We start from the raw sequence: 19,352 nt of genomic DNA on the forward strand, positions 1-19,352 counted from the left end.
CAAAGGTAACTGTAACTATAATAATATCTATAGTCATGTGAATATGACTTATATGTTATGGCAGTTAATATAGTAGAATAGTAGAAAGAAGCACAGCTAAGGTGATAGAATATGACAAAGATAATAATTATGGTGGTAAATATGATCAATGAGGAGTAGTGGTAATAACAGCTGTGATACAATTAGATATTATGGTGAAGATGTTTTTATGGCTACAAATGTAAAAATGTATAAAAGTAAAGATAGTATATATGACGAAGCGTCATGCAGGACCACGGCAGCAGGCACAACCACGATCAGCAGAGACTCCCAAAACAACAAAGCACAAACAACTCCGAATTAGTAACATGCATTGATGAGACATGAATGATACAGACAGAGAAGAGAGAAGTATTATCCCCCGGCAGACTAGGCCTATGGTAACAGAATTAAACATAGGATGTTTGGATGCAGCACGCACAACTTGACGGGATGTCATTTCACAACAAAACTGTCCAACTCCGGAATCAAAGTGTAAATCTGGCGTCGTTCCATTGTCTGTCCACTGCAGAATCAACGACGTGGAGGGGAGCAGTTACAGCCAAAAAGAAACCGGCCCACAGCCACGGGGCTGGTGTGTGTGCTTGTATGTTTGTCCCTCAGCAGTCTAAGATGTAACAAATACACCGTAACCAGGCTGAAGGCGCGGAGCAGTGATCATCTCTTGTTTAGGTTCTGTGTGCAGCCGTTTTGCAGCTCCACAGCTCCCCTCTTGGCTCAGAGACGCCTGACATTATTGGACGCCGTCACCCCTTGTCCAAAAGTGTCCCGGTCGGTGATTGGCCCGCTGCACTTTCGATGTTATTCACGCACCCCCCGGCTGGTGTGTAAGTGTGTATGAGTGTGTATATGCGCACGGTGATGTGATTTGAAGACTTTGTGAAGATCCGACTGTCATACAGCGGTGTAAAGCTCTGTGTGTGTGAGAGAGCAGTGCACAGTAGCAACCATAGTCACTCTTATAGTAAGTCACCGACCATGACGCGCCGGAGCGCCTTTACGCAAGTCCACACTAAAATAAAGCCCCAGCAATATTTCGGAGAGAAATAACTATGTTTTAGTGCTTCCCGTTGTCATATTTGGATACAAACATAGGCCCACTGAGTGGAAGTGGATTGAGGGAACAGGAGCCACGTTCTTCAGAGGAGCAGCGATGGAGGAGCAGCGGGACTTGAACAGCACGGATAGCAGCGAGGGGGAGAGCGTCTCCCCGTCTCCCAGCCTGCCCTCGCCGCCTATACTGCCTCTCCAGGTCGCCCAGCATGCCCACAGAACCACCAACTTTTTCATCGACAACATTTTGCGGCCGGACTTTGGCTGCAAGAAGGAGCACGGCCTGGGCCAACGGGAGAGAGCGCACACCTCCGGCCGGGAACGCGTCCACCCGGCGGTCAGCAGGCCGAGCCTTCCCGGGACGCCATGCCAGGACTCCAATTGCAGCGATAGCACTTCGTCCTCCGCCTCCTCCACCTCTTTCGCATGTCCCAAAAAGAGTAAGGACAGCGGCGTGGGAAGCGCAGCCGCCTCTACCGGCAGCAGCGGCGTGAAAGCCGAAGAGAGAACTGGCGGCGGAACCGGGGAGAACACGTCCTCCTCTTTGGTGGTGCTAAACGGTACCGGGGCGTCCACGCCGGAGAGCCAGCCGTTGCTCTGGCCCGCCTGGGTGTACTGCACCCGGTACTCGGACAGGCCCTCATCTGGTAAGGCAATAGTTTTATGAAGAATAACAAGTGTGAGTGTGTAGTTGGTTTATAATGATAATACTACTATTTTTTTTATTATTATCCGACACAAAACATCTCAATAAATTCATCCTACTTCCTGCAATTTTACGCGGGTAATAGAGTTTTTGGATTTTTAAGTCCAGACTCGTATGACTCTAGCTCATCTTAATCCTACTATTAAACATATCAAATTAAATAGAAAAGTATGTTTGTTGTTTCGTAACATGTGTTTGTTGTCAGGTCAGAGTCAACCTTCCTTTGGGTTTTCTTAGAATACTGCATTTATTTCTTGCTCTATTTAAATTCATAACGAGGGACAATATTAAAGTCATTATAGATATGACACACACACACACACACACACACACACACACACACACACACACACACACACACACACACACACACACACACACACACACACACACACACACACACACACACACACACACAAACACACACATCAACACAAACACACACATCATTCCCATCAACGATGATTCGCTAAAAAATAAAAAGTTTCTAATCGGCTTGTTTTAATGTGGCGCTGAATTTATTAAGCTATAAAATCAGATATTCCTTTATTAGTCCCACAAAGGGGGAATTCCCATATTACAGCAGCAAAGTGGACAGCAAACATAGAAGCATCAATAAGAAACAATAAATTATAGAAAAATACAAACACAGGGAAGTATAAAATATAGGAATAACAAGGACAATATATACAATATTTTTAGTTATGAATTAACACCAAGGCACAGAGGACAATATTAGTATTGTACATTGAGATTGAAATTCACCAAAGCTAAGTATTTCACACTGTGAATTGGACCAGAACGAGACTGACGCGTTTCAACAACTCCACAAAACATTAGTTACACATGAACATTAATAACTATGATATAAAAGACCGTGTGCTATGTAGAAATCTGCAGAATGAATTGATGTTGTTTCTGGCTTCTCTGTGAAATTATTTTCTAACGTGCTTGTAAATCGCTGTGGGTATTACTTATGTGTTCTTACTTTCAATAGAGATGAAAACAGAGTTGGGTTTTGAAGCTATTGTCTAATTTATGGAAGAAGTTGATCCTGTCGGATTATCATCGGACACATGACAGCGTCACGAGCCCGCAGCCCGTGTCGGTGTGTTACAGTATTTTGGATCGACAGCAGACATTTTCTATCGATATAAAGTCATCCCCCCTGTGCTCGCTGTGATTGGCCGTTGTGTGATACCTGTTGCCGTGTGACTATATGATGTGCTGTCAGTAAAGCCTGGCGGAATAAAACACAATGGAATTAAAGAGAAATAATGGCTGTGAGCCCTCCCTGCCTCCGCTACAGGAGACATTTTGAATCGTGTTTAATCCGGGTCGGTCTTCAGCCCACATCACTTTTCATTTCAACAAATACAAATCCATGTGTCAAAGAAAACCCTAATTTATGGCCCATTATCTCCCCTTTTCTTTCTAACATGATCTCATATGTTCTATTTTGCTGATAAACATTAAGTATGCAAATAAATGTGTAGCCTAATAAAAACAGCACACTTAAAGTTTAATTATCAACAAATAGGCAATATATTTGATTATCAATATTTGAGTAATATCATATTAGAATGACTATTGTGGATGGTGTACACAACTATTGCGCATTATTTTAGTGTGTGATGCAGCGCAGTTATGGTCTTACTTAATTAATTCAATTCAATTTTATTTACAGTGCCAATCCATAACAAAAGTTATCTCAGGACACTTTACACATAGAGAAGGTAAATACCACACTCTTCATTATTTACATATACCCACCTATTCCTCCATGAGCACCAACAAGTCGCACTATCTATAATAATAATAATAATAATAATAATAATAATAATAATAATAATAATAATAATAATAATAATAATATACAGTATTAAGTCAGTATCATTGTGCACACAGTGGCGACGAAAATCTTCCTTTCAGTCTGGAGGATCTATAACGTTCCGTTTTTATTACTCACGTTGTTTTTTTATTATACTGGTCTTTTTCCAAATCTAAATATGTGTTTAAGAAAACGTAGTAAATGTGTGTGTGGTGTGTTTGCGTCACGTTCGGCTACTCTGTGTGTTCACTGTTGTTGATATTCACACACACCAAAAATAATGCAATAATTGTGCTCTACTGTGTGTGTGTGTGTGTGTGTGTGTATGTGTGTGTTTGCGTGTGTGTGTGTGTTTGTGCGTGCGTGTGCGTGTGTTTGTGTGCGTGTTCATCCATGCAGTCACAACAAGACGGTAATAACGAGTGTGTTAACGTTCAATACTCAGCACGAGCTCACAGCCTGCAGCATATCACTTTGATTATTAGGACTATGAATACACTCTATTACTGCTAACCGGGATGTTATGGTTAATGTTGACGTATAACATAAACTAGGGTTATTATTGTTGTAGTTATAATTAGGATTCATATTATTATTAGGCTCTAATGAATCAGTTAGGCGATACTAATAATAACTCTAAAAACAATAACAATTATAATAATAATAACAACAACAATAACACTACTATTATTATTGTTATAAATATTAGTGTTTAGGAAGAGAGAGACAGTGTGTGTGTGTGTGTGTGTGTGTGTGTGTGTGTGTGTGTGTGTGTGTGTGTGTGTGTGTGTGTGTGTGTGTGTAAGCTGATGTTGACGGATTGTCGATGTAAAAATCCGTTTCCATTCAGATTTTTCGATGTGTGTGTGGGTGTGTCTCCTGAACTGTTGTTCCATATGCGCTGAATATTTATGTTTCCGTTCTCGTGTCCTTTTGCCCTTACTGCAGGCCCAAGGACACGGAAACTGAAAAAGTCGAAAAGCGGCAAAGAGGACAAGCGACCGCGCACGGCCTTCACGGCCGAGCAGTTGCAGAGACTGAAGACAGAGTTCCAGGTGAACCGCTACATCACGGAGCAGCGGCGGCAGTCTTTGGCTCAGGAGCTCAACCTCAACGAGTCCCAGATCAAGATCTGGTTTCAGAACAAGCGGGCCAAGATCAAAAAGGCCAGCGGCTTCAAGAACGGGCTGGCGCTGCAGCTGATGGCACAGGGACTGTACAACCATTCCACCACCACCATCCAGGAGGACAAGGAGGACAGCGACTGAGCCCGGGAGAGCATAGGAGACAGGACTGAGCGCTCTGCACCGCTCTCCTCCACACACACACACACACACACACACACACACACACACACACACACACACACACACACACACACACACACACACACACACACACACACACACACACACACACACACACACACACACACACACACACACACACTGTACATTGTAAATATCGAATATCTAATTTAATGACGAGGATCCACGGGGGCGGAGAGCTGAGCGGATCTTCTTCACGTGTTTTGCCACCAGCTCTCCTCCTCGCCACCTCTTCTCCAGACGTGACTATAGCAGCCCAGTCTGTAGACTCCTGAGCCACCTGACACCACAAAACCAAAGATTTGACTGGGAAACAGAGCCTGGGCACTTTCACAGACTATAAAGAGAGAACTCATCTGATTTCTGTGTCCCCCGAGCTGAAAATGGGCCGCTGTTGCTGCACACAGCGGCCCCCGCAGCGCCAGGACAGCCATCCCTTTATGACACTTTTGTTGCATTGTTTTTCTGGACCAACTGACCTGAGAACTGTAGGCCTAATAATCCTACAGTACATTTGACGGAGATGCCACACACACATTTGAAGTGCAAAAAGAAACAAAAAGAAACAATATAGTGATGGTAAGAAAGGATTTAGGCTTACTTTAAAATCACGCGTGAACACGAGAAACACAGCGGGATTATTACAGGGCTATTATAGAAATGTCGCGGTGTTCTGTTTTTTTTTGTTGGGGATTCGAACAATTCAACGAGTTTGTTTTCTAAATTTCATATTGATTTTACAATTTGTAGATACAAAATATTTAAATTGGACAGTTCTGGCCAAATCAATAATACATAATTGAATGGTTATTTGTTGTTCCACCAGAATCTTTGAAACCAAATATCCAGACAGACAATAGACATGAATAATTACAGTAAATGGGCAAATAAATGTGAGGAATCGAAATATTTAGAACCGCTATCTCAAACTCTGCTGTTAATAATCACACTCAAACATTTAAATAAAACATATTAATGCAATCAAACATTTACATTTACAAATGTAGTGGATATCCTTCAGAAGAGGACAGCAGCGTTTAAATGACTGACACTAAAAAGATCTGTTCTTATATTCCTATCAATTGCTGTGTGTATTTCTGCTCATAGCGCGTGATTTCAGAGTGAACCCTGGTCATGAGTGTGATGCTTCTGTTTGGAGCCACAGTACTCTGCTCCAATATCCCGACACCGTCACTGTGCTGTTTGTATAACAGCCCTCTGAACGGGACTGTAGGATTAATACAGCTGCTACTGACGGGATGGATACAGCACTGAATATACACCAAATGTGAGTGTGCGTCCTTTCCTCTGTTGTTGCCTTTACTGTGGCGGGTTAAGTTGCACACACACACACACACACACACACACACACACACACACACACACACACACACACACACACACACACACACACACACACACGCACACACACGCACACACACACACACACACACACACACACACACACACACACACACACACACACACACACACACACACACACACACACACACACACACACAGCATCACATATCTCAGATATATGTTAGGGGAATATATTCTGTACATTTAAACCATGTTTCCAAATAAACACTTTTATATTGGGAAAAAAAACAATCCTCAGGAAACACACTGACCCATTGTCTTTCTTTTCTTTTAATAGGTAACAGCGAATATTCAATTAATACATGCAGGTGTGTGTGTGTGTGTGTGTGATGTGGTGGTGTTTGTGTGTGTGTGTGTGTGTGTGTGGTGGGGGGGGGGGGGGGGGGGGGGGCAGCTCATTGGTTCACGTGAGTGGGACGGCTGAATCCATATTCATCGGTCTTTAGAAAGGAGGTGAATTTACACTGCGAGACGCGCCGCTGCTATCAGCGCTGTTCAAAGCGTTGCGGAGCATGAAATTGCCTCTCCGTTTCTGTGTTCACTCATTTCATCAGCGGCCCTCTGTTAGGCCTCCGACACAAATACACAAGTGCTGGAGCTATACAGGAGAGGAACCCGCCTTTGTGCGTGTTTGTGAAACATTCAGACGGCGGCTCAGAGGGGTCAAGGCCGTGTCCGCGGCCTGCCCCTTCCTCCACAGCACAAGCAGGCTTGCTGCACAAAAGGGATTTTTTTTTAATTTTGCTCATATGCAACTCATGCAATGCCACCAAATCCCAAATCACATCATTCAAAAAGTACTGAACATGGAATCATTGACTGTTCCTACCTTTCTTCTTTATTTGTCCTAAACAGCCAACAGAGTATCAGTGTTTACTGAACAGTTATATTAGTAAATCACCATTTTACTGAACTTTAATATTAGTAAATCATCATTTTACTTAAGTGTTATATTAGTAAATCATTATTTTTAAAAACCATTTTAAATCACAAACATCAACACAAAATCGCAGACCTTTTTTTTATTATTTCCGTTTGTTTTTGACTTGCCTTGTGGCACAGCGTTAAATGCAACTCCATTATTTATTATTATTATTATTATTATTATTATTATTATTAGTAGTAGTAGTATTATTATTATTATTATTATTATTATTATTATTATTATTATTAGTATTATTATTAGTATTATTATTAGTATTATTATTATTAGTAGTAGTAGTAGTAGTGTAATACATATAAGCCACTAAACACTCCTGAAAAAAAAAGATCAAATCTTTCACACACGTTCTGGTTTTGTCTTCAGTGCATTCCAGTAGCCAAAATGAGGACTTCTATTTGACACCCTTTACTGTAAAAATTCCTTAATGTGCAATCATCCTTTTAACTTATCCATTTTTAAATGTAAGAAACAAATGCTATACTCCTCTTAAAACAGTGAGTGTTTGCAGGATCTGAAGTTTAAAAAAGATATCCGACCCAAAAGTAAAGAGTAAGAAAGAAAGAGAGAAAAAAGAGAGAAAGAGATTTTACATAAACTGCCAATAAGGAAAAGCTATGTGGAATAGAGAAATGCCCTGTGATTACTTTGTGAAGTAAATTAATCATCACTCCAACTTCTTCCAAATGTTTGCCTATAACATCCAGTATATGTCATGCTATATTAATTTATACTCGTTTTATTGTAATGTTTGCAGATCTGTTTTTATATTTGCCAAGACAGAGATAAAGACATAGATAGATAGATAGATAGACAGATATATAGATAGATGGATAGATAGATAGATAGATAGATAGATAGATAGATAGATAGATAGATAGATAGATAGATAGATAGATAGATAGATAGATAGATAGATAGATAGATAGATGGAAACTGGAGTTTCAGATGGTAAACAGAGGTGCTCTCTGCTGCTGACAGCAGTCCACTGTGTAATTATTTTGGACCAAATTACTTATCGAGTGAGCATCTTCCTGATGAAACCTGGCTATTTCCTCCAGCCTGGAGGTCATCTGTCATCTGGAGCTTCATACTTCCCTTATAGGAGGAGTTTGTCTCTTCTGTAATCACTCTGGAGCCAGGCCAAAGAAAGTGTAACCCCCTCTTGAGAAAAAAAAAATGAAAGAAAAGAGCAGTAACAGTAGGCTGAGATCAATTTGTCAAATTCAAAGGTAAATGTTGTGACAGGCTGACTGGGTCTCTGCCTCAACCTGTTTTCTTCCACTCTGCTGCCGGCCTCGGATCTGCTCACACACAGGGCCTCTGTAATTATCCAATAGAAACAAAGAGGTAAGATGATATAATTTATTCACATAATGCTCCATGCTCCAGTCCTGCTTTTTCATTCCATGCATACATAATTACATAATAAAATCACGCGTGTGCATGTGTGTGAAATCAGTGTGATGCAAATTTCAAATTTCCTATACCAATTACACAGGGGTGTGTGTGTGTGTGTGTGCGCGTGTGTGTGTGTGTGTGTGTGTGTTTGTGTGTGTGTCTGGCTGTTTGTCAGTTTGTACATGTGAAGCAGAGGGACTGCAGAGTAGACAGTGGCCACACAGCCAGCCACGGCCCTGCGGCTCCAGAGCAGCTTTAATTTACATGCAAATGAAGGCAACCAGAATCCCTGCTGCTGATGAAGAACTGTGTGGAGATACAGTATCAAAACACACCGATTTATTCACCAGAAATGAAACAAAAAGCTCTGTGTGACTCTGCCCACACTGGCCAGTTATTTATAGAGCACGAGGGCTGACCCCGGATCAGAGCAGGAGCATTATTATTATTCATTCTTTCTGCTTCTTTCTGGTACAAGTCTACTTTATTTATTTCTCACCAAATGACAATAAGCAAGCCTGATGTTTGAGTGAACAAGCATTATAATTTACAGTAGAGCTGCTATTATTTCATTATTGATTGATCTGTCGATTATTTTCTCCATTAATTGGTCAGTTGTTTTGTCTATAAAATGTCAGAACATGTTGAAAAATGTGTATCAGTGGTTCCAAAGCCCCATGATATCCTAAGATGTCTCAAAAATATTCAGTTTACGGTCACAGAGGAGGAAAGAAACATTAAATCACATTCAAATGGAATAAGAGGGTTTTTAAAAAATGACTCAAAATGATCAATGGGTAAATTTAATAGTTGACAACTCAGCACTAATTTAAAGCTGTCATTCTTGATCTGAGGGCAAATAGATTCAAATCAACACACACACACACACACACACACACACACACAGGCATACAGGCAATGAGGTGATCAGGTACACAAACATACAAGCAAAGTCTTTTACATGCAGGCTTGTATACACGTGTTCCATTCACACACACACACACACACACACACACACACACACACACACACACACACACACACACACACACACACACACACACACACACACACACACACACACACACACACACACACACACACACACACACACACACACACACACACACACAGAGGCTGGCAGTGGTGGGTGGTGCAGGAGGAGGCTGACTCAACTCCACATGTCTCCCTCTGTCTACCAGCCTGTCAACAAGTGAGCTGAGGGCCAGCAGAGCAGTTGTGGCACAAATGGCCGCCGTTGTTTTATCACGGGTGAGTAACAAAAGTGGCATTGAGATCAACGGGCCTCCCACACTGCTGCTAAACACTGTGTGTGAATGTGCGTGTGTGTGTGTGTGTGTGTATGTGTCACTAAGCTGCGCAAATCATACATGGATTAGCTAGTAGATGGTTTTGTATATATAGGTGTGCGTGTGTGTGTGTGTGTTTGTGTGTGTGTGTGTGTGTGTGTGTGTGTGTGTGTGTGTGTGTGTGTGTGTGTGTGTGTGTGTGTATGTGTTTAGTGCCTCATGATGGTGTAAAAGCTTTATTTCAGGAGGAAACCCTGAAAAGCATGAGCAAATGTAAAGAAACACCCGATTTATGATCAGAGCTGCTTCAGGCTGCAATATGTTTAAAAAGCCTGACAGTTGGATCCTGATGCAAAGACACACTGGTGTTTTGGGGTATGACCCGGCCCACCTCCTCTCAGCCTGTTTCCTCCCAGACCAACCATGCAAATGGGATTAGCTCATCCTCAAATGAGAGTATTTCAAGAAGCCCACCGTTATATGGTTCGATTCCACTGCTCCTCAATGGGACTGCAATTCAAAGAGCTGAGCCTGGCCCCTGCTGAGGAGACGCCATTTTGATTCAAGCCAGCAGGAAGGTGAGTGATACCCACGGTCTGCCTGACGTGCTCTGATCCTGTGTGGTGGTGCTCGCTGTGAATGATTGAACCAAGCACAGGCTGTCATATTGGTGAGTGGATGTGGAGTGGACATTTCACTGAAAACAAGCTTAACTGAAATGTCTCTCTATTTCTTTTTTTTTTGATACTTTCTTTTTATTGTTTTTCTTTAGCAGTGAATACACATTATACAAGGGGGCGGGGAGTGGGGGGGCATGTTCATGTTCATGCTTCTACAATTTGGTCCTTTTTTAACGTCAATGTGATGGCCCTTGTCCTGTCATTTTTATGTATTTCGTCCATTTCCCCCACTTCCTGCAGCATTGATCCTCTTGAGTCCTAATTTTAGAAGTGAGATGTTCCATAATATGTATTTCGTTCATACTTTTCATCCAATCTTCCTGTGATGGTGGGTCTGTCTTTTACCATTTTCTTGTAATTGCCTTTTTACAGGCTACTAACATAATTTTCAATATGTTTCTATCATCTTTCAACACAACATTTCCTGGAATGACGCCAAGAAATAATAATGTACAAGACTTGGATACACCATAACCCAAAATGTTGCTATCTTAGGACAGAGCCAGCACACATGTGATTGTTCACATTTCCACAGCTTCTCCAACATGGCTGGTAATGAAGTATGTTTATTCCTTATTTTGGGTGTTATAAAAAATCTTATCAAAATTTTCCAGCAATGTAATCTCCAAACACGTGATGATGTTGTTGACTGCTGTGTTCTCCAAATATGTGACCATTCATCATCAAATATGTTTACACCCAGCTCTCTCTGCCACTTGAGTTTTACATATGTCGTTGTATTCCCTCTTGCCTCCATTATATGCCTATAAATTAAAGAGATTATTCAGAATTTCTTTGCGTTGTAGGCTTCAGTTATGGTTCTGATTAATTAATTTTTGTCCAGATTTACGCTGTGTTTTATTTCTTTATCGAAATGGTTCTATTTCTTTTTTTTTACACTAAAAATAACTGCAAGTGTCTTGAAAAGATTCTTCAGAAGTGTGTCAATTACAAATCATTCTTGGTAACATATTGCCGTAGAGCAAAGACGTGTTGTGGCTCTAATTGTCAGTGAGCGGAGAACAGACTGGTCTGTCTCTAGTGTCACACACATTGTCACAATCTTTAATTATGTGAGGCATCAAATTCAGCACATCCCATCATCAAAAATTCACTCCCACTTTAATCCACAAAGAATACCAAAACACAAGTGTTTTATTTGTTTTCCGAGCAGCTCTGTAAAAATGCTCTTCTTGGTGTCCAGTATGAAAGGTTAAAAAAGCGAAAAAAGTAACAGCATTGGCATTTCTTCAAATCATCTGTTTGCAATTGCCTTTACCAAATATTGTCAAACAAAATGGAAGCAGGGCTCGCTGTGCATGTGGCTGAAGGAACGCAGTTGTTGCACCAGAAAGTAAGTCCACCACGTTAGAATTTGAAGCAGGAATTACTTTGGTTCTATAGCTGAATATTATAGAAGAGATGGAAAATATAATGGAGTGTAGTAAAAATCATATGAGAGCCATGACACTTTAAATAAGACAACAGCCAAGGTTTTTGAATTGCTTTTGAATTCTAAGGCACTTTGGATAAATTGAATCACTAAACACATTTAATGGTTTATAAGATGCTCTTGAAATTAGATATCAAAAGCTTAGAACTAAAAAAACAAAGTCTATATTATCTTATAATTATCTACTTTCTAAATTCAGGTAATTAAAGCAATAAAAGGTATTGGAAAAAATTGACAAATATGAATACGTTCTACAAAAAAAGTTCTGCTTTGCCAATTATGTATGAGCCTTAATGGTTGTATCTGTATTTACACGTATAATTTTTTCTTTTGTGTGAAAGTCCTGCTTTGCTGTATCATATGCCCCATAAATATGTATGAGTGACTGGGGGAAGGTGTTCCATCGCCGCAGCAGCACAGACATTTATAGAAGTGTCAGAGAGAGATAATCGAGGCAAGGGCTTCTCCGCATGAAATGAAAATACTGTTTCAGGAGCCTGTGTGCACCTCCTCTAGGCAATAATAGACTTGCACTGTGTTGTGATATTGAATCTTATCAAATTCTTGCCTGATAAGAGGTTACAGTGTTTACAGTGGAGGAAAGATGGACAGTAGCACTACCACTGCAGTTATTACTAAGCAACACAAGGCAGGACACAGAAGCGCTATCAGCAGCATGTAAATTACCATGTTTTACACAAGAATAAACAAACACAGTGTTCAAATGAAACTGTATTGAACTCATGTAGGAGGATACATTAATACACTGTGTGGACTATCACAATTCAGCAATCAGCTAATATTACAGGTGTGTAAATGTGTGTTTCAGGTTGTTCTTCTGTAGGGTTATTAGAATATCAGGCTCATGACTTGAAACCCTTAAACTTAGCTCAGTCCTACGTTTTGGAACCAAAATCCACAACACATATGGACATTTATCATCAAGGGCTTATAATGGATTCTAATGTGGAGGAATGTACAGTTGTATCATGCTTCAACGATGAATTATATTTGAGTGGATAATTAATGCTGCTATATATATATATATATATATATATATATATATATATATATATATATACTGCAGTATCCCCTATTTTGGCAAATCTGTACATGGAGGAGGACAAGGCTTTGAACTCCTTCAAAGGAGTAACCCCAAGCCATTGGTTCAGATATGTGGACGACACATGGGTTAAAATCTAATCCAAAGAGGTGCAAACTTTTACTGAACATATAAACTCTGTGGACAGAAACATCAAGTTCACCAGAGAAGAATTCAGGGACAATAGTTTGCCTTTCTTAGACTGTGACGTTCATATGGAGAATGACAGGAGCCTCCACATTGGGGTATACAGAAAACCCACTCACACAGATCAATATCTACTGTTTGACTCTCACCACCCTTTGGAACACAAGCTTGGTAGAGCAGAATCCGGCGCTGTGTAAAGCGGCAGCCAGCAACAGTTGCTCCCTCTCCTTTCCGCACTTTTTTGCTATTTTATCTTATTTTACTGTCTTTTTATTAGTGCTTTTTCCTGTAAGTCGTAGTGCCAACCTTAGCCAACTATGTTCGTGAACTTTCTTACGTGTTTTTTGTCCGTTTGTCTCATTCTTGGGACTATTTTTGCCGACCGCGTCTCCGTCTGGACGCAACAATGCGGCGGCTCCATTGTTTACACCCGTGAACAGCTGTTGTCGCTAACACCAACGGCGCTAATGCGGGAGAGGCCTGAAATCCCCAAAGAACTGAGGAGAAAGTACAGGGGATGTAAGGCTGGACGTAAACAACGGGAAAAGAAGAGGAGATATAAACCATCTCTCCCTTCCATCACCATGGGGAACGTGAGGTCGCTGGCTAATAAGATGGACGAGCTGGCGGGCCTGGTGAAGACTCAGTGGATGTATCGTGTGAGCAGCGTGCTGTGTTTCACGGAGACGTGGCTCCACGAGGACATCCCGGACTCGAACGTAACTGTGGACGGCTTTCAGACTGTTCGGGCGGACAGGAGTCACCGTGAGAGTGGCAAGAGGAAAGGTGGGGGACTTGCTATTCTTATTAACAACAAGTGGTGTCATCCTGGACACGTTACTGTAAAGGAGGGTGTGTGTAGCCCGGACATTGAGCTGCTTGCCGTGAGTCTGCGGCCATACTACCTGCCGAGGGAGTTTTCACACGTGATCGTTCTGGTTGTTTACATTCCTCCGACTGCAAATGCGGCGCGCGCGAGTGACGTCATCCACACCGTCGTCGCGGGACTTCAGACACGGCACCCAGACGCATTCATTGCAATATCTGGGGACTTCAACCACATTACTCTGGCTGCAACACTGCCCACTTCAAGCAGTTTGTGGACTGTCCCACCAGGGAAAACAAGACACTGGACCTGCTGTATGCTAATGTTAAGGAGGCTTACAGCTCCACTGCCCTTCCTCCTCTTGGAAGATCAGATCACAACCTCATCCATCTGCAGCCCCTGTATAAGCCCCAAGTCCAGCGGCTTCCTGTGACCACCAGGACTGTGAGGAGATGGTCACAGGAGACTGACGAAGCTTTACAGGGGTGCTTTGAACTCACAGACTGGGATTTGCTCTGTAATTCACATGGGGAGGACCTTGATTATCTCACGGACTGCATAACAGGGTACATCAATTTCTGTGTGGACAGCGTTGTTCCTACAGAGACTGTACTCTGTTTCCCAAATAACAAGCCGTGGGTCACCAGAGACATCAAGGTCCTGCTGAATGCGAAGAAGAGGGCCTTCAGAGAGGGGGACAGAGAGCAGATGAGGCAGGTCCAGAGGGAGCTGAAGGAGAGGATCCAACAGGGCAAAGACACCTACAGGAGGAAGCTGGAGCACAAACTCCAGCAGAACAACTTAAAGAACGTGTGGAGCGGCATGAGGAGCATCACTGGCTACAAACCATCTGGTAGCCAGACGGTAGGAGGTGGTACTGAACGTGCCAATGAGCTAAATCTGTTCTTCAACAGATTTGATGAAAGGGCTCTGGACCACCTCCCCACGGCTCCTCTACAACCACCCACCTCCAAACCTCCAACCCTGCTGACACCTCCCCCTCAATTCCTTCCTGATTTTGCACTACCTGTCCCCTCCCCCCCGCCATCACCTCTCTCCACCCCCACCAACACACACAGCAGACAGACCTTCACTGCAGAGCAGGTGAGGAAGGAGCTGTGCAGACTCCGCCCAGGCAAGGCAGCGGGTCCCGACGGTGTCAGCCCGAGGGTCCTCAAAACATGTGCGATCCAGCTGTGTGGAGTCCTGCAGTACATCTACAACCTCAGCCTGAGTCTCGAGAAGGTCCCTGTGCTGTGGAAGACATTCTGCCTGGTACCATTACCAAAGAAGGTGCGTCCCAGCACCTCAGAAGACTACAGACCGGTGGCGCTGACATCGCACCTGATGAAGTCCCTGGAGAGGCTGGTTCTTTCACTTCTTCGGCCCCTGGTCAGCTCATCACTGGACCCTCTACAGTTTGCCTACCAGCCGAGACTAGGAGTGGAGGATGCTATCATCTTCCTGCTCAACCGTGCCTGCGCCCACCTGGACAGAGCGGGGACCACAGTGAGAATCTTGTTCATGGACTTCTCAAGTGCGTTCAACACCATCCGGCCTGCTCTGCTGGGACGGAAGCTGACGGCGATGCAGGTGGACCCTCCCCTGGTTTCCTGGATTACGGATTACTTGACGGGTCGACCACAGTATGTCAGACTGCAGGACGGAGTGTCTGACACCGTGGTCTGCAGCACTGGAGCTCCACAGGGTACTGTTCTTTCCCCATTTCTGTTCACCCTGTACACCTCAGACTTTCAGTTCCTCTCTGAGTCCTGCCACCTGCAGAAGTTTGCTGACGATTCTGCAATTGTTGGCTGTGTCAGTGAGGGGAAGGAGGAGGAGTACAGGGGCGTTGTGGACTCCTTTGTCGACTGGTGTGCAGCTAATCACCTGATTCTAAACGCCACCAAGACTAAGGAGCTAGTGGTGGATTTCCGCAGGAGTAAATCTGCCCCCACACCCATCTCCATCAACGGTGTGACTGTGGATGTTGTCCAGGATTACAAATATCTTGGAGTATACCTGGACAACAAACTGGACTTTTCCAAGAACACTGAGGCTGTTTACAAGAAGGGCCAGAGTCGTCTCTATTTCCTGAGGAGGCTCCGGTCATTCAATGTTTGTAACACCATGCTGAGGATGTTCTACCAGTCAGTGGTAGCCAGTGCCATCTTCTTTGCTGTTGTGTGCTGGGGCAGCAGACTGAGGGCAGCAGACGCAAAGAGGATCAGTAAGATCATCAGGAAGGCTGGCTCCGTCCTGGGGGTCAAACTGGACTCTTTGGTGGCGGTGTCTGAGAGGCGAATGCTGTCTAAACTGCACAGCATCCTGGACAATAACTCTCACCCTCTCCACCAGCTGCTGACCTCCAGCAGAAGCACCTTCAGCCATAGACTCATTCTCCCCCGGTGTAATACTGAACGCCGGAGGAAGTCTTTTCTTCAGGCGGCCATCAAACTTTATAATTCATCTCCCCCAGTCAGATAAGGAACAGTGGAGACACTGTATCCTGAAAATGTCACTTTGTCACTTTATACCATCACTGCACCACTTTATTCAGTTGTACTTTATTCAGTTGTACTGTCACTTACTTCAGTAAGTAATGCTGCTATACTACACTGTCACTTTATACCACCACTACACCACTTTATTTATTTATTAATGGTTTACTGTAACTATCTGCTGATACACTTACTGTGCTTTACTGTAACTTACTTAAGTACGAAATGCTGCTACACTCCACTGTGCCATACTGTCACTTAGTTCTGTAGGACAGGCTGCATTCCTTTTTTCACATTTTTAACACTTATAACTTATCGCTCCTTCTCACTTATCTAGTTTGTACTTATTTTATTTCAATCTGCTGCTAAACTGCACGCTGCGTATTGTTGTATATTGTATATACCTACGCTTAACCACGATGTCTGTTGCACTCTGTCACACTTAGTTCATTGCTTGATTTATCTGATTTTAGCTTAATTTTGATTTGATTTATGTTTATGCTTATTGTTACTCTGATCCTTTTCCGCCTTTGTATTGAAACTGTTGCAAAATAATTTCCCTCGGGATAAATAAGGCTTCTTGAATCTTGAATCTTGAATCTTGAATCTTGAATCTTGGAGTTATCAGAACACTGCAGCATAGAGCTGATAACGTACCCACCAGCTCACAGGCCCAGGGGGAAGAACGCAAGCACTTGAGAGGCGCCCTCACAACTTGAAAACAAGAGAAACAACATAGTCATTCCGTATGTGGCTGGGGGTATCAGGAGGATCTTCAACAAACACTGCATCTCTGTGTATTTCAAACCCGGTAACACACTCAGACAGAGACTAGTACATCCCAAGGACAGAACACCACACACCCACAAAAGCGATCTGGTTTATGCTGTCCAATGCAACGAGGAATGCAAAGATCTCTACATTGGAGAAACAAAACAACCACTGCATAAACGCATGGCCGAACACATGAGCGCTAACTCATCAGGCCTGGACTCCGCTGTCCACTTACACCTCAAGGAGAAGGCCCACTCCCTTGATGACAACAATGTCCAAATCCATCTGTCCTCTCTTGGACAGAGAGGACAGATGGTTTGAAAGAGGAGTAAAAGAAGCCATCTATGTAAAAGTAGAAGAACCATCGCTATACAGAGGGGGAGGGCTGAGACACCAATCTCCAATTTACAATGCTGCCCTTTCATCCCTTCCCAGGAGATTCAACAATCTAACCTCAAAGAACCGGGAGTTAAGCGCGTGCACCACAAGTAAAAAAAGACAGCATCAATGGAGCCCTGATTCGACGAGTCACCATGGCAACGGGGAAGCAAAGGGCTACGCTACAACTGGAATTGGAAATATTAATGCGCTCATATGGTGAGTTTGAGCAGGTTTACACCGCTGCAGCAGCAAAAGAGAGGGAGACGGTGCAGGAGAACATTGCGGCTCGGGTCAGTGCGTAAGTTTAAATGTAGTCCTGTTGTAATCACAGTAATATCACAGTGGAAACTGCTTGAGTGGGAGCCTATTAGTTTATTTCATTTAAGTGCAACCCCGTGGGGAAGAAGCGCACTTGGCAGTAGCTTAAGATGAAACATAAAAACATACAGGTATTCAAACAGGTAAAACATCGGCAAAATCTCATGGTGACGCCTCATTTTGAGCATGTTTTACATGGTAAAGTAAATATTACCGTGAGTGGCTGTTTTTTATACAACATATAAATGTTGTATAAAAAAACTCCCATTTGCAAAAAAACGCAGCGCAACACACAATATCGGCTGTGATATAAGAGCATTACTGGTTGTTAATGTTGGACATGTAAGGAGGGGTGAGATGGACTGTGACATGAAACGGTGTTGTGCCGTATTCAGCCCCCTCGCATTATACGTGATATTCTGGATCAGAAGGCTATATAGGAGTAGTTTATATACCGGTAACCCAACTAAAAGCACACACTTTTGAACCTATGAATTGCAAGAAAAGCTTAGATTATATTTAGGAAACGCTAAGTCAAATACATTCAACTTGCTCAAAAGATCTATTTCATTCATTTTGTAATTATGGCTGCAGTATATTAAGGACGTCTTTGCACGGTCTGATAATCATCTCCCAACGAATATTTAATTCTCTTTGCGGTAATGCTGCACCTTCATCCACGAGATCGTTATCAAAAGGACATGCCATGGTAGTGTAAATATTCACCACCTAATATAACTTCTAATGTAGGCCTACTGAATGATTTTTATACGTTGTATACAAAAACTCCTGTTTGCAAAAAAACGCAGCACAACACACAATATCTGCTGGGATAGGAAACGGTACCGCTCAAAAAGATAATTGCCTGGAAATGCAAGAACATCTATAATCAATAGTCTGATAATCATCTCCCGACGAATATTTAATTCTCTGCGCAGTAATTCTGCACCTTCATCCACGGGATCGTTATCAAAAGGACATGCCATGGTAGTGTAAATATTCACCACCTAATATAACTTCTAATGTAGGCCTACTGAATGATTTTTATACGTTGTATACAAAAACTCCCGTTTGCAAAAAAACGCAGCACAACACACAATATCTGCTGGGATATGAAACGGTACCGCTCAAAAAAATAATTGCCTGGAAATGCAAGAACATCTATAATCAATAGTC

General features: G+C 42.6%; 1 protein-coding gene across 1 annotated transcript; it reads left to right on the top strand.

Moving 5' to 3' along the window:
- Positions 1-1,192: 1,192 nt before the first annotated feature.
- LOC310953216 (homeobox protein engrailed-1-B-like) lies at positions 1,193-4,897 on the top strand (the record flags this gene model as incomplete). Its single annotated transcript, XM_083922179.1, has 2 exons — positions 1,193-1,739; positions 4,578-4,897. 2 exons carry the CDS (start codon positions 1,193-1,195, stop codon positions 4,895-4,897), a joined length of 867 nt encoding a protein of 288 aa, XP_083778305.1.
- Between the last annotated feature and the right edge of the window lie 14,455 nt (positions 4,898-19,352).

Source organism: Echiichthys vipera (assembly GCF_963691815.1).
Source record: "Echiichthys vipera genome assembly, chromosome: 10".
NCBI lineage: Eukaryota > Metazoa > Chordata > Actinopteri > Perciformes > Trachinidae > Echiichthys > Echiichthys vipera.